This window comes from Bacillus rossius, chromosome 11 (genome assembly GCF_032445375.1).
Source record: "Bacillus rossius redtenbacheri isolate Brsri chromosome 11, Brsri_v3, whole genome shotgun sequence".
NCBI classification, from domain to species: Eukaryota; Metazoa; Arthropoda; class Insecta; order Phasmatodea; family Bacillidae; genus Bacillus; species Bacillus rossius.
This window is the reverse complement of record NC_086338.1, coordinates 25,854,971-25,882,808: the sequence shown is the minus strand read 5'-3', so window position 1 is coordinate 25,882,808 and position 27,838 is coordinate 25,854,971. Positions and strand designations below refer to the sequence as shown.

Below are 27,838 nucleotides of genomic sequence, written 5' to 3'. Positions count from 1 at the left end.
AAATTCCTACGCGCCTTTCTCCAAATCTCCGCGATGTCCTTGGGATCATCCGGTAGTAGGTCTTCGAGAGACCAAAGATTGGTAAGGGGTGTGTTGGGCTTATAAGTAAACATAATCTCAAATGGGGTGGATTTGTGTCCTTCATGTCGGGCATAATTAAATGCCATCTGTAACCACACCAAATTACTGTCCCATTTTTCCTGCGCATTCGCGTGGAACGCTATGAGCGCCGAACGAAGATTTCTATTAAATCTCTCCGCGTGCGAGGGTTTAGGGTAGTATGGCGATGTTGTCACATGCTGTATACCATGCGAGAAACACATGTTTTTGAAAGTTCTGGATGTAAACTGTGTTCCGTTGTCGGATACAATTATGTTCGGTAATCCTGAAGTTTTAAAAATATGATTTTGTAATGCACGCACAGTGGTGTCAGCTGTAGCCTTACGGAGTGGGATAAGCTAAACAAATTTCGAAAAAGCATCTATGCCCACAAGAAGCATAGAGTGTCCGGATTTGGATCGAGGAAATGGCCCTACAAAATCAATAAAAAGTTTTTGCATAGGTCTTTCGGCTACTTCTGAGGCAAGAAAACCGTACTGTGTATTTTGTGCAGGTTTACTTAGTGCACATAGCTTACATAACTTAACTCGCTGTGTAATGTCCCGGTGCATTCCTTCCCAAATAAAATGGCGTCGGATACCTTGAATGGTTTTATAAATACCTAAATGGGCACCGAGAGGTGAACTATGGTAATATGTGAAAATCATATCACGCAGATTTTGTGGAAGAACAATTTTAAAGTGCCTTGACTGTTGTGTACGTTTTTGTAGGAGACCTTTAGCTAACTTATAAAATTTCGGAGCTGTACCCGCTTTAACTTGTTCAATTATTTTTGCCAAATATGGGTCGGCTTGTTGATGTGTTTGTATGTCCTGAAAAGCTAAGGGGAAATCGGTTAGTAGTGCCTGACACGAAATCTGAGGTTCCTCCTGAGATATTGTTTCGGAGGGGTTCTCGAACATTCGAGAAAGTGTGTCAGCCACAATGTTTTGAGTACCGCGAATATGTTGAATATTAAATTTGAGAGAAGAAATTTTGGTGATCCACCTTCCAAGTTTTCCTAATTGTTTAGGGTGAGCTAACAGCCAAGCGAGCGCCTGATTATCAGTTTCCAATAGAAATTCCCTATGTTCCAGAAACTGTCGGAATTTATCAATACCAAAAACTACTGCTAAACATTCCAATTCATACACTGAAGATGCTTTCCTTTCCTGAAAAGTTAATGTACGTGAGGCGAAGGCAATGGGTTGCCTGGCGCCATCTATTTCCTGAGACAATACCGCCCCTATAGCAACACTTGAGGCGTCTGTTTGTAAAATAAAGGGTTTACTAAAATCTGCCATGCGCAGAACAGGTGGATTCGCTATAGCTTCTTTCAAGAAATTAAATGCCTTGTCTTGTTCAGGACCCCAAATATATTGTGTATTTTTCTTACGTAATGCATTTAAAGGTGCCGCATGCTCGGCGAAATTTGGTATGTATTTGGCATAAAAATTAGCCATGCCAATAAAACGAGCTATGCCCTTTGTGTCTTTAGGTGGTTTGAATTCCCTGATCGCCTGTGTTCGTTCTGGATCAATTGTAACACCTTTGTGTGATACCAAATGTCCAAGAAAAGATATTTCGGAAGCAGCAAATTTTACCTTTTTTGTATTTACAGTGAGGCCTGCCTTGCGCAGTCTTTCAAGGACAAGAGTCAGATGCTGGATGTGTTCCTCAAAACTTTCTGAATAAATTACAAGATCATCCAAATAATTGTAAACAAATTTAAATTTAAAATCTCCTACTACTTGTTCAAGAAGTCGTGTGAGTACTTGAGCACCTGTGGCCAAGCCAAAAGGTACCACATTATACTGGTAAAGATTCCAAGGTACGCAAAATGCGGTAATAGGTTTTGAGTCTTGCGTGAGTGGGATCTGATGGTACGCCGAATTGAGATCGAACACACTGAAATACCTGGCCTTACTAAACCAATGAAAGGCCGAGTTCAAATCTGGGAGGGGTGTTTGCGGTATTTTAATCTGTTTGTTCAGTTTTCGATAATCAGTGACGAAACGTTGTTCCGTGCCCTTGGGTACTAGAAATGCAGGTGAACTGAAAGGAGAATTAGAAGGTTCTATTACCTTATTATCTAACATTTTCTGTACGTGTTTTCTCATAATTTCCATTTTGGGACCTAAAAGTTGATAAGGATGACTTTTGACTGGCGTGGTATCAGTCAATTCAATTTGATATTCAATTAGGTTAGTTCGACCTAATTTCTTAGTTAGCACATCTGAAAATTCATTACACAAATCTCGAATAGCAACTTGTTTACCGGGCTCGAGATGATCCAGAGACAAAGAATTTCTCTCGTCAGTGTTGGTAGAAACATTAGTAATTTGTCCTGCCCTTTTATTTTCAGGTTCCACGAATTATATGACAAGATTTTTATTAAATTTAAATACAAAACTTCCCGCTTGTAGATCAATTAAAATACCTGTTTTAGCGATGAAGTCGGAGCCTAGAATAAGCTGCGTGGCTAAGTTTTCTGCCACAAGAAAAGGGAAATTCCAAGTGAATAATTCTATCCTGATTTTCACTATAGCCACTTTGGATATACTAATTGGTTCGTCCGCTGCAGTAAAACAGCGCACATCCGTGACTTCTGTTTTCAGAACCTGCTTGTTCTTCTGTAATTCCCTAAACAAATCGCCTGAAATAAAACTACGAGTAGCTCCTGTATAAATCAGACCAATAATTTGATTTTTGCCAAACATTGCTTTAGTGTATGGTACTACAGTTCGGACGTGACCGAAAATGTTGTGACACGTTTTCCCTTGTTAGTCAGGCTAACACATGTTTTGCAAATTCTTGTGAATTTCTCAGAATTATCTTTATGATTAATTTGCTGTGTCATAATCTTCTGTTTGTGTTTTCTGTCTTTTTCTGTGTATTTCTTTCGTTTATTTTTCTTGTGTTTTTGTTTTCCTGTGTTATGCCTTTTTTGATTTTTGTTTTGTTTTTGTGATTCGTTAGTATGCACATTATGCACTGAAAAATTCCTCTCGGATGAAGTTTTAGGTGGACCAGGTAGAAATTTGCCTGGCCACCGCCTTACGCGTTTTTTGCCTTGTTGAAATTTGGTTTGAAATTTTTGTGGTTACATTGCTCAATGTAATGTCCTGTTTGCTTGCAATAATTACAGAAAGGTGTTTGTTGTTGTATGTTCTTGTTTGAACCATACTTATTATTTCTGTAGTAGTTTGTTTTCTGTTGTGGGTGGCTATTTTGTTGTTTCGTGTATGGAAAACTATTTGCAGTTTCTGCCTGAGAATCATGCTTATCCACGGACTTCGCTGACCTGTTTCTCTGAGTGTCTGCATATTCGTAACTCATGGCCTGTATACAGAGTTGATCTAGTTCTACAAAACTCCGTGGCCTAGCCTGGAAAACAGCGCGTGAGCGCTCTGCCTGATTTAGTCCGTCTACTATGCAACTAACTATTTCGGTCTCTGATACGCCCAATCTGAGAACCGCCGCGGCTTCTCTGATTGATGCTACATAGTGCGGCAATGCTTCATTACTTCGCTGTAGCCTGTTGTACCATTCCAAACGGTAATTTGTCAAAAGTCTGCCAGGTATAAAAAACTTCAAAATTTCTTCGTGGTATTTGTCAAAAGAGTAACTATTTTCTATTGCTTGACTCGTTCTTTCACTCAGTGGTGGTTGGGTGTAGGGAAAAACTATCTCCAACAACTGTTTGTCAGGAATGCCCCCTTTCTGTCTGATTTTAAGTAAGTGCCTTATGAATTCGATTAATTTATCTGGGTCAAGACCACTTGTTTCTGGAAAACCAACAAGTAATCTCTCGACTGGATGGGCAATTTTCCCATAACAGCTATACTCAGCCGCCCTTGGCGTAACTGGTAATGTTGTTTCTGGTTGATTCTGCGTTGATGACGGAGGTGGGGGTGAAGGATGTGCAATTTGCGCGGTGGGGAAGGTAGGGATTGGAGTTCCTTGCCCGGATGTCAATAAAGAATGAAACTGGGAATATGGATTAAAATATGGCTGGTTTGTGGCGAATGGGAAACACAAATTTTGTTGTGTTAAAGGATGTGGGTTTGCAGGCAAGTTACCGGAAAATGTGACACTGGTGATGGGAGCTGTAGAAGCATGCATGCCTGAGGGAATTTGAATGGTGGCTGCTGGGATGGGAGGGGTTGAAACTGTGATGAGTGATTGAGATGTTGATGTTGATGAAATGGGCGGAACCTGCCTTGTTTGACACAAAGATACTTGTGTGTCGGGTTGCCTTATTTCCTGAGGAAATTCCAGACTTTCACACTCTACATTTCCTAGTGTTTCCATTCCTAGGTTTTCTGCCTGAGCATTGTTGGCCCGGAGGTCCTGTTGAGTTTCTAATTGGGCTGCCCTAGCTTTCAATTTAATTTGGAAGGCATTTGTCTGTTGCAGACAACGATTTAGCTCTGTTCGATAAACACCATTGAGCACATCTGCGGAAAGTACCACAAGATTTTCCAGTCGTCTGGTGACATGCTCTAATCGCATAATGTGTCGCTTTACATTGGGCAAATTCTCTTCCACATCTGAATAACTTACGAAAGCAGCTATGTCGTAAAATTTGGAGCAAGCTATGTTGAATTCCTCGAGTATTTCTAAATTTAGATTATGTACTGAGGTAGGTAACTTATCACGTACTGCGGCTCGAAGCCTTTTTCGCAGCTCTTGCGCATTTCCAGTAGTTGGTAAATTACGCAACTGCAACTCGTAACTTAGTTCATCTACTAGTAATAGCTCCGGAGTAATCATCCTGTCCGGATTCATAGTATTACACAAAAAAAAACAATACCCTCTTAAAATTATCTCTTAAACTTTAAACTTAGGTATACACTTAAATCTAGCTTATGATTAAAACAATTGCTTTTTTGCATGGGAAGTATGTGCCTTCATAATTTATTATTATTATTACTACGCGCGTCGGGAAATGAACAGTGTACTCGGGTGTAACAAGCTGTCAGGTTAGCTTGCACAACAGGGTACCTACAAGGAACGTCACGTCAGCCGGCAGGACTGACCTTGGCGTGCAGCGCCTTTAACTAGTGGTGTGGGGGGGGGGGGAGTATCTTGTCCAGCGGACACGTCTCTGTTGATAAGCCACGCGCGCGGGCTGAGTCGCGTGGGTGGGCAGCCAGCCAGCTGCTCACAGTGCGCGCTCAAATGTAAACACACAAAACTTATGATAATTTTAAAATTCAAGGGTCAATTTAGCTACTACGTGTATCAGCGGACAGTTCACAAATTACTTACTACAAAAAGATTCTAAGTGACAAAAAAATATAAAAAAAAAAATTTTTTATTCAATTTTTTTTTTTTTAATTTTAATTTTAGGTATGACCTTTCAAATTAGGTATGCCTATAGACGTAACCATGCTCTGCTACCATTTTGTAATACCCCAAGTGTCTTAAAGAATAATGAAATAATAAGGTTAAAAGATTTGGAAGCTTTGATTACTGAGGCCCTCAATTAATAACTATAAAAGTCAACAACAGAGGCGACACTAGAAGTAAACAAAGAAAATTTAGGGACTCCCTACAAATACTTGGGAGTAAAAGGATCGTTATTATATATTAAATAAATAAAAACAACTGTTATGTCTATAGACTTCCTTATTTTATTAATCATTGTTCTTTTTTTTGATAGATTAAATTTTCCTTAATAAAGACTGTTTTTCATTGATAAGTGATCTTATTTACATAACTCACAATTACACTTATTATATGATATTCCTTAACATTATTTACGATAGGGCCGGCCCCGAATGTATAACAAAAATTATAATATTTAAAAACAAGAATGAAATTAACATTGGTAACTTTAAAGATTGTACATATAGTCCTTCCCAAAACATAATATAAATTTCTTCTCCTCGAACTGCTTTTTACTGTCCGCTGTCTTAACTGGGTTACACTAATCTTGGGTTCGTGAATAAAAAGATAGAATTATGCGGGTATCACCCGGGGCTGTAGGTAGACGGTGATCAAGGTAGTAGGCCTAATGATGTTGGATTCTGCGCAGGAACCGACTCCAGAGGTTCTGGCAGAGGATTTTGGTTGCCCCAAACTTGGAACCCTGTCTGAAACAGAAGTCCAAATTCCAAAGAATTAGACCTGTTTCCCGACAGTATACTTAAATGGCGCAAAGGCCAATAGAGGGAAATTAAAGGGGGGGGATGACGTCAAGACTTACCAAAACAGGGTGTTGGTCCTGGCGCTCAGGAGAGGGCGTCTCGTCTCCGCAAACTCGAACCACGATTCGCGGTAGCCACGGAAGTCATCACGAATAATTAAAAAAAAATAATTTATATAAAAATACTAAGTTTCTCTACTTTCAACTAAACTACTGACTGGTTAATAATTTTAGCTAGGGACTCCATCCCTTTAGTCTGAGAAGACTACATAATATACGATGTCGATGATTCGCAGAAGATCGCAGATACAAACGGTACCAGTCAGTCAGGAGGCGCGCACCGAAGTAAGTTCAGAGCGGGATCTCACCAGGATATCATAAGCGCGGGGTCTCTAGAGAATGGGAGGGGGGGTAGGCTCTGAGCCGAAAATTATCGAGCCCACCCGAAGGTGTCCGGCATAAAAAAATTAGATCTTACTGGAGTGACTGCGCGACTGAGGCGCTATCTTTTGGTGGCGAGAGGAAGTACTAATAAATCGACTTGTGACCAACGAGAGTGTCAAGCTAGGGGGTTAATGGAGTAACCAGTGGTGCCACCTAGCGGCCTGAGACATAAGGAGGGGAGAGAGGTTGTCGTTACCTCCGCGCGAGCGCGGTAGTGTCGGCGCTGCCGACGCCTCACAAGTGGCATTAGTTACCACAGCCGTCGCTAGGTGTCGTTAAGGTGCAGAATTGTAACTGCGGCTGTCAAGCCTGAGATGGCCTTGACTTCGGTTAACGCACTCGAGCGGTCGTCGCTCCTAGCCACTTCTGAGAAGAGAGGGTGGGTGAGCAGGCGGGGGGTGGATTCAAAAAATGCATGGTCTGTGGGACACAAGGCCCACGGGATCCTCCTGTCGTGTCTTGCTGCTAGTGAACCTTATACCGATTCGTGACAGAGTTAGCAGGGCTCAGCACTGCTTCACAAGCTGCTCTTAGCAAAAGGTGACCCGCGAAGAAATAACGTTACCGGCTCCGACATGCCTGGAGGCGGGAGAAATATTAGCCAGAATGCTAGCCTAGCATGAGGCTGGGAAAGAAAATCAGCTCGCCTCTGAGAACAGAGGCTGAGGGCCTGGCCGTAAAGAAAATAAGATGAGAGAAAAAAAAATAAAATATTTCCAAAAATATTTAAGATTACAAAATTTTTTTAAATAAAACGTGCCTAAATCCCTAATACACGGCACAGTGCCCGGGTCACTCACGTGTAGTTTTCTACTAAAACAGCTGTGAGTGCAACCCTTGCAGCCTTCAGCCTAAATTCAGTAGTGAAACGTGTGACGTAACACAAACCGCCCCAAATTAGCATTATCATTCGCCACTGGAGTAGTTATCAAGAAACAGACAGTCTCCAGCTTGACTCTAATATTCAAACTTATTTTAGACAAACTTATTAAATGTCAATTCTAAAACATATATAGATATTAAGTTAATCATTAAGTTTTATTATGTGAATTTAGAGCCACTTAAATTTAGTTAATTATATAGATTTTTTCGAATAACGGAACTTTAGAAACTCTGGCGCGACAGGGAGCTCATCCCTCCCCTCGCGCCAGGGCCAGACGCCAGTACAGCGCGACTCGCGGACCGGGACGGACGCACGTCCCACGGGGAGCCAGCATCTCTTTGTTTCACCGAAAGTCCATCTGGTAATTATAGTCACAACCAAAACCTTTTTTTAAATACTCCCCGTGTGCGCCCGGTCCTTTTCTGGTGTAGGGCCTAACCCAGCCGCGTCAATTTAACACGCCCCACACAAAGCATTACGTGGGGCCGTGCAGTATACGGTACGGGCCGTCTCCCGCCACCCCAGAACTTTAGTTAAGCGCCCAGTGCACAGGCACAGGCTACATTTAAGCTTAAACATGTTTTTAATTTAGTAGCGAGCCGCGGTCCGCACAGGTGGGCCCGCGCGTCGCAAGTTACAGATTACGAGGTTAGCCGATGCTAATCGAACGCTCTCCCTCGACTGCGACTGGCGTGAGGACTTAATAAGTAAACACACGTAGAGGCACGCAGGTGTCCCTCTCAGATAACGTGTGGAGTGTAATTGTGTACGTAAAAGCACCACAGAGTGCCGTTTTATCAAGTGTAATTGTAATAATAGTGTAATCAAAACTTCTACGTGTTCCGACGCCTCATTGGCAGTCATGTACCGCCGAGTAAACCTCGCGCCCAATGTAATTAACCAGTGTAAATCGTGAACAATAAAACGTCCACCCCGCACCTCCCGTGCGCGACGTGCGACCCGTAGAACAACCAGAACAGTGTATGTAAATTAACCTAAACAACCCAACCTAATCAGGAAACAAATTCCATCACCGCCGACGGTTCTAGCAGACCACGCTGGGGCAACGAACCCACGACCATCACACGATTAGACACCGAGCTAGCCAGGCGCCCTCCCGGAACAGAAATCTCCAAGAAAGCCAGCCACCCCGCTAGGACCTGCGCCCGACCTCGAACACGAGACCGCGGTGGATGGCAAACTAACTATAATACATTGTCTCTTTATATTTACAACTGTCATCTGGTCACTAGTGGTGGCACTACCAGGTCTATGGCTGGAATATTGTGCTGTGGACAGGGCTGGCACCCGGGTTTTTGTTTAAATAAAGAGGAGGTACGACGTCAAACATGAGTAAAACCGAACGACGAAACTTAGGCACATATAAATACATTGAGATTACACTTTAAATATATAACTTGTGAGAATATCTGCTTCATGATTTGTATAAAGTATCAAGCATCACTATACAGTTAAATTGTGTAACATGTTCTGTATATATTATTTCTTTTGTGTGTGTGTAACTCTCATCATGTAAATATTAATGTCTGCACATATATATATATATGTATGTAAAGGGAACTACATCTATAACGTGACATGTTCTATATCCCGGAGCCTTGACTCCATGTGGGATCTATGGAACAAAAATACAAAATACAAATAAAATATAACGTCAAAAATATACAAAAATATTGGCTATAAGGACTTATGTCCCACAGTGAAATTTAAAAAAATCACGAAGTCTAACAGCCCCATTACATTTCAGGGATGTTATCGTGATGACGAAGTGATGTAATCACACAAGTTAGTTAAATAGGGAAATACAAGCATCCAACAGCAAACAATGATTCAGGAATCTACGAGCGACTGGTAAAAGAGTTAAGCCTAAGGGAATATTTTTGGCAAACCTAACCAGATCTACGCAATAATAACATGTCCTGATATAGTAAAGTTAAGTCCAGCATTCGGAAAATGCCCCCTCTGGTATGCCCTCTTCACCGATCATGTGTACAAGCAATTCTAACATACTCAATATAATTCCAGAACCCAACAAGAGAAACAATAGTTCTAAACAAAATAATAAAGGTAGATACCGTAACAGGGTCCAAATAAATATAAATAGGACACCGTATATTAATAAATCCCGCTGAAACTCATTTCTCTCTGCTAGTTCGCTTAGCCATTGTTAGAAAGCGCTCCAAAGACTGTCTGGATATCTAGCAGATGGCAGCAAAGTTGCGTTTTTAATCTATGTTCATGGGAAAAGCATTGATTTAACAGTCTTTCTCTTGTATAATCATTGGTTTTGTGTAAATTGTGCCTGTGATGTGTATTGCAAGTGATTAATTTATAATATGTATAAGAATCTCTTTTGAAGAATTTCTGGGGAGGAAAAGGTTTTCACGCTTTTTTTTTTTTTTTGTTCTTTAATGGATATGTATATTTGGTTCTATAGTTAATGAAGCATGCGTATGCTGGATGCCGAAATTCCAGTTGGGCAGGCCTAGTTTGGTCGAAAAATTTTGTTACTGTTTTAGTATGTTTGTTGTATTATGATTCCTTGCTATTGCTTGTAGATTTAGGGTAAACAGCTCTTATTTAAGTAAGGGTGAAATATTCTTAGTTTTATAATATACAGCTTGCCATGTCAACCCTGGCCTAACCTAATAATTAACGCCTTTTTTTTTTTTTTTTTTAATTAATTCTGAGCCTTTAAAATTTAGTTTGTACTTTGTTGTGATCATTAGGGTTATAGTTTTGTGATGTGGCTAGTGTTTCTAGCGAGTTACAAAATTTTACAAAATGTTTGGATTTAAAATTTTTTATCCCTATAAAAATAAATTTTGTTTATTCATAAATTTCGGTTAGTATCTTACGTAGCGGCTTTTCCGCAAAGTTAAAATTGATTTACGAAAATACCATTTTCCAACTTTAAAGATGTTTCTGTATTTAACCTGAAAATGGTGTTAATAAATACACAATAGTTCATGAGAAATCACACTTTTAACTTACATTACAATACCTGTGCATGGATGGTGTCGCCATCATTTATTGTTTACCTATATGGGTGTGTGTGTTTATTTTTGATAACTTTAGTCGATGGAGGTATTGTTTTATAATAAACGTAGTTAATGTGGTGGTGCATTGCAGTTGTAGGAAAATATTAACGCTGATATTTTCTGTTTGTTGGTTGTATGTCCAAATATAATTGAACTAGCAAAGTATTTTTTTTTTTATTGACATTTCATTCACAGTAGTGTTTTGAATCATGTAGTAACGAACAATTCGTAGGTTACGTTAGGGATGTAAAAAATACTTCAAAATATTGTGAACGGTTGGTTGGGCTAGTATGGTTACATTAAAAATACTGTGAAATCATGCTTAGGTCAGGATAGCCACATCTCAAATTCATAATTCCTAAGCAATCATAAGAAATTTTACAGTTTAACGTAGCTATACTAACCCAACCAACCGTCCACAATGTTTGAAAGTATTTTTAATGTAGCCAACCTTATTTAATTGACCATTCACAATATTTTAATAAAGTTCATGAAAACAAACACAAGCAGACATGGGTAGCCTAAACAATTAATGGTGGCGGAAGCGGGAGTGCACAGATATTGAAATGTGAGATACAAAACTGTGATTTCTTAGAAACTAGTAGGAATTTATTAACACTGTTTTGATGTGACAACGTCTAATAAATCGATGAACGCCAGCTACACGCACAAAAAAGTGTCCTGTTAGGCACATTGTTCCATTACGCTGTGTCCCGTTATGCACATTGTTCCATTACACTGTGTCCCGTTACGCTCATTTTACGCTTGCGCCGCATCTATCTCTCTTCCACTCAATTGGCCTATGCGTCCGAGGAGATGAAAGACAGCGGCAGCACACAATTTACATCTACACGTGAACTGTTTCATAGACTGGTTATGAAGTGAAGTGAAAAGTTAATGTGGTTTTCATTGCTTATTACAACAACAATTTCGGCAATAAAGGTTAATTATTCTTGCATTTTAAAAATCTGATTACTAGTATAATTTCAAGTATTTATTCTTTTATTATTTATTTATTTTATCTGTCTGCCAGTGCAGTAATAATAGGTTATGTTACAATTGACTAAAAAATTATGGTGATTCATATAATTGATGATAGATATTTGATTACAGTTTATTTATATGAAAACTTGTTCACAATTATATTTAAACTTTATAGCTAAACGCCAGTTTTTAAAATTAATTACAAGTCATCTACACGTGAACTGTTTCGTCGACTTTTTATAAAGCGAAGTGAAAAGTTAATGTGGTTTTCATTGCTTATTACAACAACAATTTCGGCAATAAAGGTTAATTATTCTTGCATTTTAAAAATCTGATTACTAGTATAATTTCAAGTATTTATTATTTTATTATTAAAATAAAAATGATTCAATTTTATTCATAAAAGTATGCAATAATTTCATCAATGTTTTGTTATGACGTCACGTTAAACTATCGTCTGTAAACCGACTTTACAGACAACCAATTTTTTTAAGGTAAATACAGGTATCTCTCTAGTATTGCGAAATGGTATTTTGGCAACTTAATTTTTACTTTGCGGAAAAGCCGTGACGTAAGATATTTACCCTAAACACAGCAATTAGAAATTCCTACTGGATTCTGAGATCCCTATATTAATAGGTGAAGTGGTATATAGTCAGATTATCAATGGGGCCATGATTACTACGTGTATGTATGAGAGAAACCTATGATACACAAGGCTTTTTCAACACGCCGGAATATTTGCTTTGTGTTACATCAATTTTTTTAACTGTTCACGTTGTACCTTTGTGCTTATAACCAGCACATTTTTTTAAAGTTAATTGTAATTAAGTTGCACAAAGGCAAGTATTGGGGCAAGTTGAAAAGGCTTTGCGTTTTGTATACTTCCAATGTGTATCTGTTTTGCTATTACTTATGTCAAGTGTGGTATTTTTTTTTATAATGAAAATAGGGTAAATATTTACAATCGCGGTAGATGCCAAAAAAAATGCTAAAAATCCGAAAATACTTTTATTCTATGCTCTTTCACTTCCTCTTTTCAAATCAACCGGCGGAGATAAGAAATTCCAAATACTTTAGGAGATATGGAATTTTTAAATTTTGAACATGTAGAGTAGCGGTATTTGCGAAAAATAATTCTAAAAATCTGAAATTACTTTTATTATATGCTCGTTCACTTCCTCTTTACATTAAAACCGGCGGAGATAAGAAATTCCAAATACTTTAGGAGATATCGAATTTTTAGATTTTCATCACAATACCTGTGAATTCAGGCGGCCACCATTGTTTCTTGTTTACGAGACGAGTATGATTTTTTTCCGCGTAGGTGAACCGACCATTGTTGCTTGTTTACGTTTATGATTTTTTATTTTCGCGACGTAGGTAGAACGACTACATCATTTTCTACTAATGGCAAAGGAATGTACCCGCCTCTTAACGTATGTGAGTTTTTAACGTTTCAAATTTTAATGTTTTATTTGTTGCGCAAGTAATAAGTAAAAAAAATTACGTGAGTTCCTACCGTTCATCCTTTGTCCCGGTTTGTTAGGTCAGGTCAGCTACATTATAAATACTTTAAAACTAAACAACCATTAAAATTAATTTATATTATTTTTAATGTCTGCTTAGTTTGAAAGTATTAATAATGTAACTGACCTGACCTAATCAACCATTTTAATTAATTAGGCATTCACGAACGGTAAATCAAGACGCACATAAAGTTCTGCCATTCCCGATTACACCCGAACCATTTACCTTCGGCGAACCTCGGTTTTATTTATTAATATTTATATTTCTCTGTTTATTTTAATGTAGCTAACCTAACATAACATAACTATAATAAAAGTATTTTCAGATTTTAATAGATACTCCTAAACAAGCAACAATGTAGTCGTTCACCTACGTCGCGGAAAAAAAAATCATACTCGTCTCGTAAACAAGAAACAATGGTGGCCGCCTGAATTCACAGGTATTGTGATGAAAATTTAAAAATTCGATATCTCCTAAAGTATTTGGAATTTCTTACCTCCGCCGGTTGTTTTGAAAAGAGGAAGTGAAAGGGCACAGAATAAAAGTATTTTCAGATTTTTAGCATTTTTTTTTGGCATCTACCGCAATTGTAAATATTTACCGAAAATAGTTTAGTACGTAATCTCATGTGTGTTTTAGTGATTGAAACTATAAGACAGGTTAATTTACATAGCCTGTGCAGTGATGCTGGTGCTGATAGAAACGCAAATATATGTTTTGGTTTAATAGTGTAGCTGTGACTATTTTACACGAGAGATTCCCCTGATTGTTGTCTTTGCCAACTACTTTCTTGATACCAGCTGCAAATTGATCCAGTGTTTCTGCTGAGATCTTTAGGAATTTAGCTAACCGAGACTGTTTTCATAAAGACTGGGTTTTTAATTAGTCCCTACATAGGGGCTGGGGCCAAACTTGATTTCCACCCTAATTTGTTTTCCATATTGAGTATTGAATAATATAGAAAAATATTCACTTGAGATTTAACCTGATGTAAAAAAGGAATCATTATGTTTGATACACTTATTGAGAATTCCCACGTAACAAGTTGGTGCTCCGTGTCTTCGTAATACTAAAAACATCTCTGTAAAGGGCTGACCCTTGGGTTTAGATGCACAGTAGGGAGTCATATTTTTTAATTTTTATTTGCATTCCACTGTGACCTAAAATACAAATACAACATATCATGTACTTATGTATAGAGAGCCACGGGATCAAGTTGCTATGCTAAAGCACAATTGTGGCTGCAGCATTTCTGCACAGGCTACTTAATGTAATCTATAAACAGTAATTCCTTCGAAACCAGTAGGAGTTTAGAAACACTTTTCAGGGTAAATTGAGGCATGTCGTGATTATTCAAAAACACAATTCTCAATTTTATGTATGGAAAAACAGCCATTTTAGAATGTTTTCTTCATCATAAATTACATCCTCCTCTTGACAAAAGTATTAGCAAAAAAGTTAACATGGTGCTATTTATATAGTGACAAAAATATACAACAGTATGTAAACATGCTTTGGAAATCAATTCAATGTAATTAACTTTGGCTTCTATATATAAAAAAAACCTACTAAGGTTAGTAGAACTAAATAAAAAAATTTATACAGGAAGTTTTTTTTGGCATTAACCCGAAAACTATAAATTTATAAATATATTTCATGCTATAATCTCATCAATACTTAAATATTAGGTAATTTACTATGGAGGCACCAGTAAAAATAGGTAAATTCCTGGAAAATGTATTTTTTCAGATCCTTGTTATATTTGTAATCTTTCTATGGAGGTGCATTGTGATAATTCTAGAACTTCACATTTAATTAACCATTTTAGCATTTTCCTGTGCAGTAACATGGGTGCCGCCATGCGCAAGTTCTTAGTGTGTTCACAAACAATTGCCTCAATAATGACAGATACCTTAAAATCAGAACCGGTTTGCCAGTGACTGGCAAGTGATGTAACAAAGATACTTGCTGCAATTTTGAAATCAATATTGTTATAGTTTTTAATGGCTTTTACCCTACAATTTCCTTCGACTTCATGGCCCAGCCCCCTAGCAAGTTTCTCAAAATCTATCAGGAATTTAAAAATGTGATTTTTGGGATAGATAAATACAGGAATGTCTAACGCTGAAATATACCATTTAGGAATTTTTTTTAATGGAAACACTGCAAACTGGGACTTTTATTTGTTTGAGCATTACAGAAATTCCTGTATTTATCATGAAAACAGTGTTTGAAAATTCATTCTGGATTTTGAGAATTATTTTAGTGGTTATGGCCATGAAGTCGAGAAAATTTATGTAGTGAAAGCCATTAAAAACAAGAAAGCTAGTAGGTTTAAAATTGCAGCTAGCATCTTTGTTACATCATATAATACCAGTCTCTATAAGACAGATTCTAATTTTAAAGTGTCATATGGTAAGTTATTTGCAAGCACAATAGGTGGGTGATTCACACATGGCGGTACCCGCATTACTGTACAGGCGAACATTAAAATGGTTAATTATATGTGAAGTTCGAGAAATATTTCTTTGCACCTCCACATAATGTTAACAATAAGACAAGGAACTGAATAAACACATTTTCAGGTGTAAACCTTTAGTTTTTGTGAGTGGTGCCCCAACAGTAAACAATATTTGATTAATTTAGTAGTTTAATATGAAACAATTTTATTTTCAACTTCTGTCCTCCCAAAACCTTTTTGTACTGCTGTACATTGCCCTGTACATTTTGACAAGTATTAAATATTCAGACTCTACAATAACACAATTTTTAGGTTACTGACTTTATTTTGTCCCACTTTTCTATATTCATTACTTATATTATATCAGACTAGCTTTGTTTACTTTATTCACTCAAACTACATAAATCCCACCATCTCTCACACCTACAAATTCTCATAATATCAAATTTCACTCATCTTTATATTTATAATGTTATATTTTTTTAATACTGTCATACTTCACATGTCATATGCATAGGTACCTACTATCACTTTTCAGATTTATAATTATGCAGTGTGCTGCAAAGATTCTCATGCAGACCCTACTTTAATTAAATAATATTAAATCTTTGTTACTTGAATCATACAGAGCTTTGTGAGCACGTACAGTTACAGGTGATTTTCACTCTCATTTTTAACTATGGAACAAATGAACAATCAAAGCCATGGTGACTCCTGGCAGGAAGCTGTTGTTTGCAGGGTCACATCATCATTCACTGTGGTGTGTGTGGGTCTCATTAGTTCAGTAGTTCACAGCAACTCACCGCGACCGTGTGATTGGTCGGCAGCCTCCATGTTCCGCGGCAACGTGTCCTTTACAAGCGGACGTAACATCGTATTTTATATCTTGGACAGTGCTTTATTGAACAATATTTGCTATTTTAAAATGAAAAAAAAAATGGTGTTAATGGAGAAGCATGATTGTGAGTAATGCTGTTGCTGAGTGGCCAGCATGATTCAATGATGACTGAGGTTTTCATATGGGAATGGTGACAGTATTGATGATTGTCATAGCGAATAATACTTGACCAGCATGCGCACCAGTTTGGCTTAGTGTGGGCAACTGCCGGGTCAGTGATGTGATCCGTATCACTGAGTCACGTGTAGTAGCCAAGAACAAAGGCCATTTTGACGTAACCTCACTACACACATCATAAACGCCCTAGATACGGTTTTCTGCTAGCGCTGAGCGTATCTCAAAACATGTAGATATTAGTGACCAACACTTCACAGACTTCAGTTAGTTCCACTCTGTTCACATGAGTTACGTACACAGACATAATTGAACTATATGACACAAGCTAGCATAAACAAAAATGTGTGTGAAAACAACTAACACAGCACTACTGTCAATAAGGTACCAGAAAAAATCTGTTTAAAAAAATCTGAATTGATTGTTAAAACCAATTTGAGACCTCGAAACCACCAGCACTTTTGTTCTTGTTATATTTTATCGATCCTGTTCAATTTAAATGATTTCCTTTTGCTTTCTGTAATCTAAAGACACATAAAAAATGCTCTTCTTTAAATTCACATTACACTTCCAAACACACATTGATATGCTTGTGATAACAAATCTTCTGCGAAACACGACTACTAACGGCAATACATAATCACAACCATGACTGTAAACCATGCCTTTTAACAGGCCTTTAAATATTCTTATACATAAAGCCACTGAGGCTCTATTTCTGTGGTCAGCTACTAGTAAAATTAATGTTCATGGTGATGTGTATTTTTTGCTAGAAACTCAAACACAACAAAGTTGAGCAGACAGAGAATAGCCTCACTTTAAATAAAGCAAATATAACAAATGTATTGGGTGGACATAATACATGTAGGGTTGGGTGGGGTGAATGTGATACAGTGTAAAACTTGGTGTGAAAGTGATACATTAAAAAAAAATTTACTTTTTGCTATTCAAAAAATTTGAAGAAAATACATTTGCTTGGCTCTTCTTTATACGTCCCCATTCCATAATGAATGTTATAAACCTTTGGCTACATTTTATAGGAAATGAAAAAGTCTCAAGCAAGAAATAATTCGACCAAAAAATTTTCATGTCTAGGTCCAGCAACTTTTGTTATATCTTTGTGTGCATAGAAGATAGCTTCAAAATTATAGTTTTAAATGGTGCAGGAAAGTATCCTCTATGTTTTAATGCTTACAAAGATAGTCTGACATTTATATCTTAGTTACTATTGCTGCCTAAGTTTTTGGGGTGAATATGATACAGAACATGGGGTTAATGTGATACACAGCATGGGGTGAATGTGATACCATAATTTTAGGTAGTTTTATAAAAAAAAGTGCTTGATATTTATATTTTCCACTGCTGAATTTGAAATGTACGTTGTCATTAAAACCTTTTTTATTTTTACCTTAAAGCTATTTCTGTATGTTGGTAAACCTGAACATAAACAAATTGTTGTACTCCAATTTGTACAACTTATTGTTCTATGTAGGCCCCTATGTTTATGTTTTAGTGTAATATGAATAATTTAACATCACATGTAGAACTGTGTATTTCTAAGCATTCCAAATTTTAGTTTGTAATTAGCTGCTTTTATTCCTTTGCTATTGTTGTATTTATTATAAATAGAGAGAAAATCCTTATTAGGACCACAGTATTTATTCAATTTGTTGTTGGCTGAGAAGATCGTTCAATAATTGGACAGTACGTGGATAAATGATCAAAATTGTATGTAGAATTTGTTTGACTAGTCACTAGTCACATTTATGTACTGTGACAAAATGTATGGTTCTTTAATATAGAGGGAAAATATTCACTCTGTAACATGACTTCATATTTTATGTCAGAACTCGAGGACCACTAAACTGATCGTCATGAAATTTTTCGTGGGTGATACACATGTATTTGACCTGTCTCACACGCACCCCACCACACTGATAGCCTTGCTAGGAAGTAGGATATAATGATGTATCTCATTCACCCCACCTGTGTATCATATTCCCCCCAATCGCAGGGTGAATATGATACACTAAATTTATTTTTTATCAATCTAACTAATTAATCTAAATTTTTATTGAGTTAGGGTTAGGTTTCTAAAGCCCTAAGAAATGTGCGTAATTTTTCTCAGTGTTGTAGTGCTCTTAGTTAAAATAATAATCAAAAAGTTAAGTTTTTTGTATCATATCCACCCCACCTGACCCTACATATGATTAAAAAAAAAATTATATTTGACAATGAAGAAGTTCAAAAGTGTTACAATTAAAAATAGGTATTAAATTATTTTGTTAATCTTGAAATTGTCGGTAGCTACTGAAATCATGTATTATTTAGATTGTAAGTATGAAAATGGCCTTCATAGTAAAATGTAACGTTTGTAAACACACTGCTTTGTGATTTACTGTACTCTAACTACAGTGATGATATAAGTGTGTAGCGTACTGTGACAGTGCTTTGTTGCTCCTCAGGTTTTCAATGTCCATTGATCCCAGCGACATAGTGCAGCCAGGACCCACTCTCTACGAGGCAACTGCTGGCGAGATCCCAACCACCTCCACCAAGTGAGTACCCTTACCCCTCCCCTTCCCTGGAGCTTTCTCCGCAGGTCCTTCGCACCTCTCACTTTCATACATTCCACGCCCTGTGCTCCTCCAGCTCTCTTCTCCTTCCCTTCTTCACCTTTCTCATCTCCGTCAACCTGGACCACTGCAGCTGGACCGACGCGGAGTGCACCTCTGCCGTTACCTTCCCTCCCGTTCCTTTCAGTGTCCTGCCAGTCAGGCGCAACCATAGCTAAGCTTACTGCAAACACACAGTTCCTCGTCTGATGCCTTAGGCATTTCTGGCCAGAACTTGGGCTCCATAGCTTTGGACGGATGTTGAAGCCTGATGCATACTCATTATGTCACAGTCCACAATTGCGCAGTGAGAGAATGCATATCAAGGACTACATAAACGATAAGAGTTATAACTCATTGTTAACATAAGATAATCTTAACATGGGATTGTTTGTTTGCTGAACATAGACATACTTGAATAGGCGTTACACACTGTCAATCTTGAATCTTCTATTAATCAGGTGTTTTGTATTATCATGTTGATAGTGGTGCATTTTTGTATATGGTCCTGCTGTTTTTTTTTAAATGCATTGTGTTATGTATAAAATATTTTTTTAATTACATTTGCCAGTATTTTAAATACCAAATACTTCTAATGTGGCTTGTAATGTTAATAATATTATTCTAGTGAATTATACTTTTTTTTAATTATTAAAAAGTTCCATTTTTAATGTGTATAAAGTTCTTATATATTCAATATATACAGTTCTTAAAATCAATAAATTTGTAATTTCTGTGCTCAGAACAAAAGTTAATAACAACATTTTTAAAAACAATTTAATACAATTTTAAACGTTAAAATTTAAAAAAAAAATCATTACCTATAAAAATTTCATTTCAATACATAGCTAAATTCAGAAACTCATTACTTGGATAGCGTACTTTTCTACAACCTCATGTTAATCTTTGTTCCTGTCTGGTGACTACTTTAAACTCATAAACCTCAATTTCAAAAATCAATGCAGGCCTATGACATGAGTCACTGAATCCCTTCAGCAGAATAGACATGTTCATACACTACAAACACAATTATTTTGATTTATTTATCAGTGAACTCACAAGAATTATGTTTTTGCAACATACCATACACCCTAAGTCAATCGTTGTTTTAGAATTGAAAATCTCCCATATAAACCCTAGTCATGGGATTTGTTTTTGGTGCCAGGAAAACAATGAGAAACTTTAATTTTAGAAAAATTGGGAATTTGTCTAGCAATAAATTTGAAAAGAACTTGGTTGGAAAACTGCTCGTCATGCCTACAAACTGTATTACTTATACCATTTTTGAGCACTGTTCACAGCTTAGTAGAAAAACTACACAGAGTGCCTACAAACTGCGTCACTTTTGAGTGTTGTCTACTTGTGATTAAGCTAAGGAAGTTGCTACTCAATTTCTTTTCTTCTCTAGCGTTTTTTTTTTTACTTTTACATCTGAAGATTTAAAAAGCCGGTAATAATTATGAGAAAGCTCGACCAAAAACTATTACCGTGATTTGTCTTGTGAAAGACTGCAGGTTCTATTACAGAATAAAACCAAAACATAATGTTGAACTTAAAAGAAACTAGACTAGCGAATGGTGCCGTAAATTTTTTTATAGTGTCTTAATAAATATGTATTTAAGGGCTACCATATGAAAAAAAAAAACCTGTATAGTAAAGTTTTACCATTACTATTAGTTTTTAGAAACATTTTTTCTATTAAAGTAATTTTTATTCAGTAGTAAAAAAATGGACTACCTAGTAGGGATATTCATAATGTGCTTTTTATAGTGATTGATACATTCTCTATGAAGACTTTAAAGCTAGGAACATGTTTTTATAGCGCTCAACTAACAAAATACCAGTGAGAATTTTAATTATGTTAATTATTATTTTAATGTGTAAACTGTTTAATCTCTGGCAGCTGCTGAAGTAATTTTAGTTGTAGCCTTATGGTTTCCTGAATTTTTTATATACCAATGCTGTCTTTTAGTAAAATTTTGCTGTTGAAGGGTAACTGGACACAATCCCCAGTGAATCTCCAAATTCAACATAAGATTATGGAGGGGCCTGTTCTCTTACAGGCTATGCCAGATGTTTACTAGCTGAATAAGGTGAAACAAAGTTAAGAGAATTACTTGAAGGAGAAAATTCATTTTGAGAAAACAATCAAAACTGATTTATTACACAGTATACAAAATGGCTAGAACAAACAAGGGCGCTTAAGCCAAATGTCCAATAAAATTTATATGCCTTTTGATAGATGAGTCTGATCGATTAGTCTCTTTGATTATAACGAAATTTCACTGTCCGAAAAATAAGTTTAGACCACGACAAAGGAGTTGGTTCACATTCTGCCAGGCGATGGTGAGGTTTGGTCCAAGGGGGCTGGACGCTAATTAGTGACGGAGGTGACAAGGAAAGCGGCACTGAAAAATTGTTATTATTAGAAATGAAATAAATCTTCTACATCCATAACATTATTATTTTGTATTTTGTAACTCACAAATGTTGGTAGTCAGTGCCTACATAGAAAAAAAAATGTGTTATGCCCATGCTCTGTTATATAAACAATGCAGTATGTGAATTTTTTTATTTAATTTTAGTTTGCTAATTCTCTAAATGATATTAAACATTTGTTTGAATGTACTTCAAATGTATTAGTATTGTAAAATAATTTTAACGGAACTAGTGTCTTTATCAAAATGGTAGTCAGCAATCACACTTACCTATTTGGAAAACAAATTATTTTGATTAAAATACTCTGATATGGAAAAAAAAACTTACGTGTCTAGTGCTGTTTTGATTAGTGTTGTGTTTTACTGGAACAAATTAGGCCGTTGCTTTGAGGGACGGGTGGTACAATGTTTGTCTAGATAGACGGGATAAAAAATTTTCAATTTTTTTTTTTTGACATTGCTTTAACCGTGTTTTTCGGTTATTCGTGGACCCCTTGCCAATCACTTCTCCGGATAATCAGTAGTCTACTGTATATCATTTCAATTGTTGATCAAACAAATTGTTTTTGTTATCTTTATCAGACTGGTGGTGTTGATTCCAAATTATTACAAGGAAAACTGTATATTACGCAGGAAAACATTTTATGGTCAAATTTTCATATTTATTAAGGTTAAAATTTGTTTTGATAGTAATTACATTTGGGTAATGTTTCCTGCCAGTGTGCTAAGCAAAGAATATGCATATCGTTGTTTGGCTGTGTGGCAGGAGTTAAATAACTGTCTGTACTTCCTTGGAGTGGCGCTTGTGCCCAGACAGGTGCCTGTAGGTGATGAAATCGACTCAAGTGTGGACAGACGGCACCCGCCAGTGCTAGCCACTGCATTTGCCATCCAAGGAAGCTCACTTCTCACTGCACTATTCACGACAATATCATATTCGTTAGAGAAGATCATCCAAAACAAACCAAAGTAACAGGGCTCAGGTTAAAGAACCATACCACAGCTGCCTGAGTGGTTTTGAGAAACTATGTAAGACCAAGACCTTGTTGGTTGCCCTGGGATTCGAACCCAGAACCTCTGGATTGGAAGTTCGATCTTTTACTACGGCACCGCCGCACTTGGTTCTCTAACGTATCTAATTCAATTATATCATGCAATAAAGTACATATTTTTGGGTTTGCCAGACTAAAATTTACTGTTAACTTCCTATGAGCATTTTAATGATCTATGCTCTGATGCCATTTACATTACATTGCGTGGATGGAAACTGGTTTTATCAGTTTTAGCTTTGTGACAGCTTTAATTATCAAGTTCATCAGTCATGACTTGTTCTTATCATTACCAAACGGGCAGCCGGTCAGCAGTAAAACCAGGAAATGTGATACGAAGGTAGTTGTATTGCCGTAGTGTGTGTCACTGTTGGTGTCTGCTTGCAGCGTTGGGTTCATGGTGATGTCTTACCCAGGGAGGCCTCCCATGGTGCCAGGTCTCCCCGCCATGGGTCCGGGAATGGGCATGCCGTACATGCAGATCAGCGGTGAGTGCCTCCCATGTTACTCTCATTCTGATTATATGTACCCTGAATACAGTTATTTCATTTATATCCTGCATAACGTTTCCTGCCCATGGCTTCCCGAGTTATACAGAGTCCTTTTCAGTGGCTTGTGATTTTATAGTTGAAACCACATAGAATATACACTACAACTGAACTTTCAGCTGTAGCTAACCAAAGAACTCTTAGTGCCATGACTTTATTTTCTAAAAATTCAATTGTAAATTTGAATAATTGGAACTGTAAAGTCAGGATCAAGGAAAGACTGCTAGTCTGTTGGAGGCTGACGCTTGTTCTGTCTGTTGTGTACCGTTGAATAGCCATCAGTTATTTGAGTTATGCCAAGGCCAATTATTTTTTAAAAATATATTTAATCTATCTAAATATATATAAATTGTGTGTATTGAAATGACCGCGGCCTAACTGTCCTTATGCTAAGCGGGGGTTCACGTCGATACATGTACTGAGATTAATTTGTGGGCGCCACCGTGCAAGGGGCACGGACCCGGGAGAGACTCATTTTCAGGGCCGTGACGTCGCCCATGTGAGGCATGATTTTAACCCCCCCCCGAAGCCAATCCTAGTACTTGCCACTGGTCCGCTCTCAGCGTCGGGTACGCTCTTCACCTACGCAGTGGGCTCTTACGGCGTCCCACACGCCGTCACACTCAGGATGTTGAAATAAACAAATACAAATAAAATCATATGCCCTGGTTTATTAGTTGCTACTTCGCCTACACCTTTGATTATATCACGCAACGCCTGCGGCACGAATTGGTTCACGGGGTGCGACCTGACCACGTGGTCACACTCTACAATTCGGTATGTAATTAGTATAGAAAGGACCATAGTGGTCACTCATACAATTATTTAAACAGTCCCCCCCGACCGAGAGAAGCCCCGGGGAATTACGCACGAAAGATTTAAGATGATTAAGATTTAACAGAATTTGATTAAATTATTGGTGTTTACATTGTCAAAAAAGGCTCAGTTATAATTTATAACATATTTTGTGTAACTAACATATTAATACAATTTGTATGTGTGAAGTGTCAACCTGTATAATCTTGTTGCTATATTACTCTTTTCGGTGACCCAAGAAGAACCGAAACAAAAGGATTCCACTTTGTAATGTGATTTTCTGTGCTAGAAAGTGTTGGCAGCTTAAACAGAACTCTACATTCATTATTACTTAATGCTATCATTTGTTTGCTTCTACTACCAGCAGCTCTTAATAACATTTCTTTCTTTGTCGTTTCAGCGCCACCACTGATGTCTGCCGTGATGCAGATGCCTCCACATGTAAGTTATTTTGTGTTTACTTCCCTAAAAAAATATCACGTTTGAACAAGTTCAATGCAGGATTTTATTCATAGTCTAGGTTTTTATTTTATTGGTCATACTTGTGCTGTGCTCAGTGTTGTAAAATAGTTAAAGAATTATCGTGCAAACACGAGTGGCCCCTAACCTTCGAATTGTGCTTGAATTATTTGTTTGCTGTGAGAAAACTGTTCTGAAGTGGAGAATAGAACTGGCTATTAGCAGTGATGGCTGTCTCAGGCACCTTGTAGACACGGCGTAGCGCGGCTGCTTGCAGATGCTGCCCGGGCCGCCACTACCGCCCTTGCCGCCCATGAGGCAGTTCCGCCCGCACGCCAACCACGGCCACCACGGGGGCACCAACGCCAGCTCGGCACGCCACAACTCCTTCAGCAAGCGGCAGCAGCAGCAGCAGCAGCAACAGCAGCAGCAACAGCAGCAGCAACAGGAACAGCCTGGCGGCCCGCCGGTCACCGTCTTCGTGGGCAACATCACGGAGCGCGCCCCGGATGCCATGATCCGCCACATCCTGGCTGCCTGCGGACACGTCCTCTCCTGGAAGAGAGTGCAAGGTGCGTTGCTTTGCCGCTTGGACCACCAATGTCCCTTTTCAACTACATTCGAATAAGGTTTGGTACATACAGTAGAATCCCGCCGATGCGACCTCCCTCTGATGCGTCCATTCCGTTTATACAACCGTTTTTTGAGAAACCGTAAAAAATTTGAGCAGAGAAAGTCGAAAATTTGAGTAAAATCTGCTGAAAAACAAGTATGTTACACTTTGTTGGGCGCTATGTGTTCACGTTTATCTTGGCGAGCTCTGTACTGTAAGCAGGCAGGCATACAAAAGACTGCTAAAAATAGATACCACCCCTCTAGACTGTCCAAGCTAGCCAATACTGGTAAACTGTGCGCATCACCTGATAGCATCTACGCGCGCGTCTTTTGCCATCCTGGTCCCGTGCCTTTGTCTTGCGACTGGTTAGTGTGATCTTGCCAGCTGCATCTGAGGTGTCACTGGCCACACAAAGCTTTTTTCACTGTGTTAACGACGTCGCCAGGTGTTTGGTTCTCGGCTTTTTTTCTATAACATCGCTGACTTCGCACGTGCGCAGATAAACAAAAAAAAATGTGTGGAATTATTCTATACACCTTGGACTCGCATACCCTGAACAATGGGTTCCGATAAATACTCGCGCTACGTGAATTCGCGTCACGCGAGTTCGGCTATGCTAGCCGGCTGGTGGTTATTTTCGTTCAAAACGTGGCGAAGGAACTTGTGTGGATCAGGTAGAAAACATTCGGCTATAAACAAAAGATATAAGAACAATGCTATCCTGAAATGCTGTGACATGTTTTTGGAGTAGATAATCACAGCGACAGACCGACAAGATGCGCTTCCGCCCTTGCCGTCAGCGATGTTTATTTTGACAGCTCAAGCAATTATCTTTTCCACGTCCCTTCACAGCGTAAAAAAAAAGAAAAAAAACGCAGCTACCACAGCGGCTTTTCGTGCGGGCGGGTAAGATAACATGACAGCTGAGACGGCTTTTCGTGCGATACTGGACGCGCCGAGCTCGGCTAGACACTGCCCGAGCGGCATTCACGTGTATGTGTCCGACGATGCGGTGACACCCCAAATTCTCTATTGCGACCATTCCGTTTATTAGTCCGTTTTTCCGGAAACCGTGAGGGGTCGCATCAGCGGGATTCTACTGTACTAATTTCCTCTAACTTTTGCCAATTCAGACCTCACCGGCTAGCTGTTGCCTGGATTACACATATATAAGCACTGGAAGGAAAAAAATTGATCAGAAGTTGCAAGTAGTCTGGTGTCAAGTTCTATCTATAACTGTTAACTGACTCAAAACAGTTATTGGAAATTCTTAAATAAAAGAGTTGAAATGATTTTGGACTTTACGAAGAAAACTTAGATAAAGGTCCTTTACAAGGTAGCTCAGCATGATAAAACACCCACTAACTTCTGCTGATCGCCTCTCATAGTTCTGTGACTACACAAAATAATTTATATAGCGACTTCGTTGTCTAAATACGATGAGAAGCTGGAAACTATATCTTGGTGGACCAACCCACTATCCGGGCCTGCACCGCACATCTAGGATCTCATTTTTATCTTAAATGTCTAAATGGGTCACAGCTGTAATTTGGGTAGTAAAATTACATCTCCCCTAGGGTCTCCCTCAATTATTAGTTGCATCATATATCTGTCTACAGTAGAGTACAAGTGAAGTCTTTGTTCTGTGTCTCAGTTTATTGGTGCGTAAGAAATACTGCACTGGTATTAACCCTAAATCCTCTTTTGGTCTGTTTTCTTTGCTACTTTATTACTGTGTAGAAGGGAGTGAGGCCAGCCCACTTTTAGAAAAAAAAAGGAAGCGAGATACCCTTTGTTGTCAATTTCTTTTATAATAACTAGCACACACATTACAGTCAGTGAGAAATTTGTGCAGGAGCTGAAGAACATAAAAAGCCTGTCTTGGAAGTGCTGTTTTCAAAATGATGGCTGTAGTTTTGTTGTGGAATGTTGCATTTGAAACAATTACGTTGGGTCACGGTTGCATCTTAAAAACCTGTTGAAATAGATAAGTGGAGATGGGTGGGTGGGTGGGTGGGTGGGAGCGCGCGTGTATATCGCCAGCTAGTATGATGTAATATCCGCAATCTATTTTTTGTCTGCTGGAGACTGCCATCTTATTTTTGTCTGCTAGACTGTGCTACCATCATGTTAGTTTAATTTTTGTCCACTAGAGTGCAGTATTCATTTATTATTACTGAGGCACTTGCCATCTTGAAATTTGGACGCCATCTTGGAAATGAGTAATTATTTAGTTAGAAATTGGGGAAAAATTCCACATTTCATTAAATCTATCGCAAATAATTTACTGAATGATTCAATTGATTCCTGTGATGTATAAAATATTAAATTTTATGTAGTAAATAACAATTTCAATGAATCATGTTCAAATTACTGAAAGCTTACTTTCCTTGCCTACCAACCTCCCGTAAGCCGTTATGACCGCCATCTTGGAAATTTGTATTTATTGACCTAGAAATTTGGGAAAATTCCAAAATTCATATAAAAATCACTCATTATTTTACTGAATAATTTGATCGCCTTGGTCTGATACTTGATCAATAATTGAAATATAAATGACAGGTTCTAAAAGAAAACACCACAAAGTACAAAAAAAATATATTATGTAATTTCTATTTTACTACAGATACACTTGCGAAAGTTAACAATCTAATAAACATTTAGTTCT

General features: G+C 37.9%; 1 protein-coding gene across 1 annotated transcript in view; it reads left to right on the top strand.

Annotated features, from left to right (window-relative positions):
- The first annotated feature begins 9,821 nt into the window (after positions 1-9,821).
- LOC134536711 (RNA-binding protein 25-like) overlaps positions 9,822-27,838 on the top strand; it is a 91,642-nt gene continuing 73,625 nt past the window's right edge. The window contains exons 1-5 of the mRNA XM_063376581.1: positions 9,822-9,979; positions 19,095-19,187; positions 23,119-23,219; positions 24,496-24,536; positions 24,832-25,126. Of these exons, the coding sequence (XP_063232651.1) occupies positions 19,102-19,187; positions 23,119-23,219; positions 24,496-24,536; positions 24,832-25,126 (523 nt within the window). The 5' untranslated portion in view covers positions 9,822-9,979; positions 19,095-19,101. The remainder of the gene's footprint in view (positions 9,980-19,094; positions 19,188-23,118; positions 23,220-24,495; positions 24,537-24,831; positions 25,127-27,838) is intronic.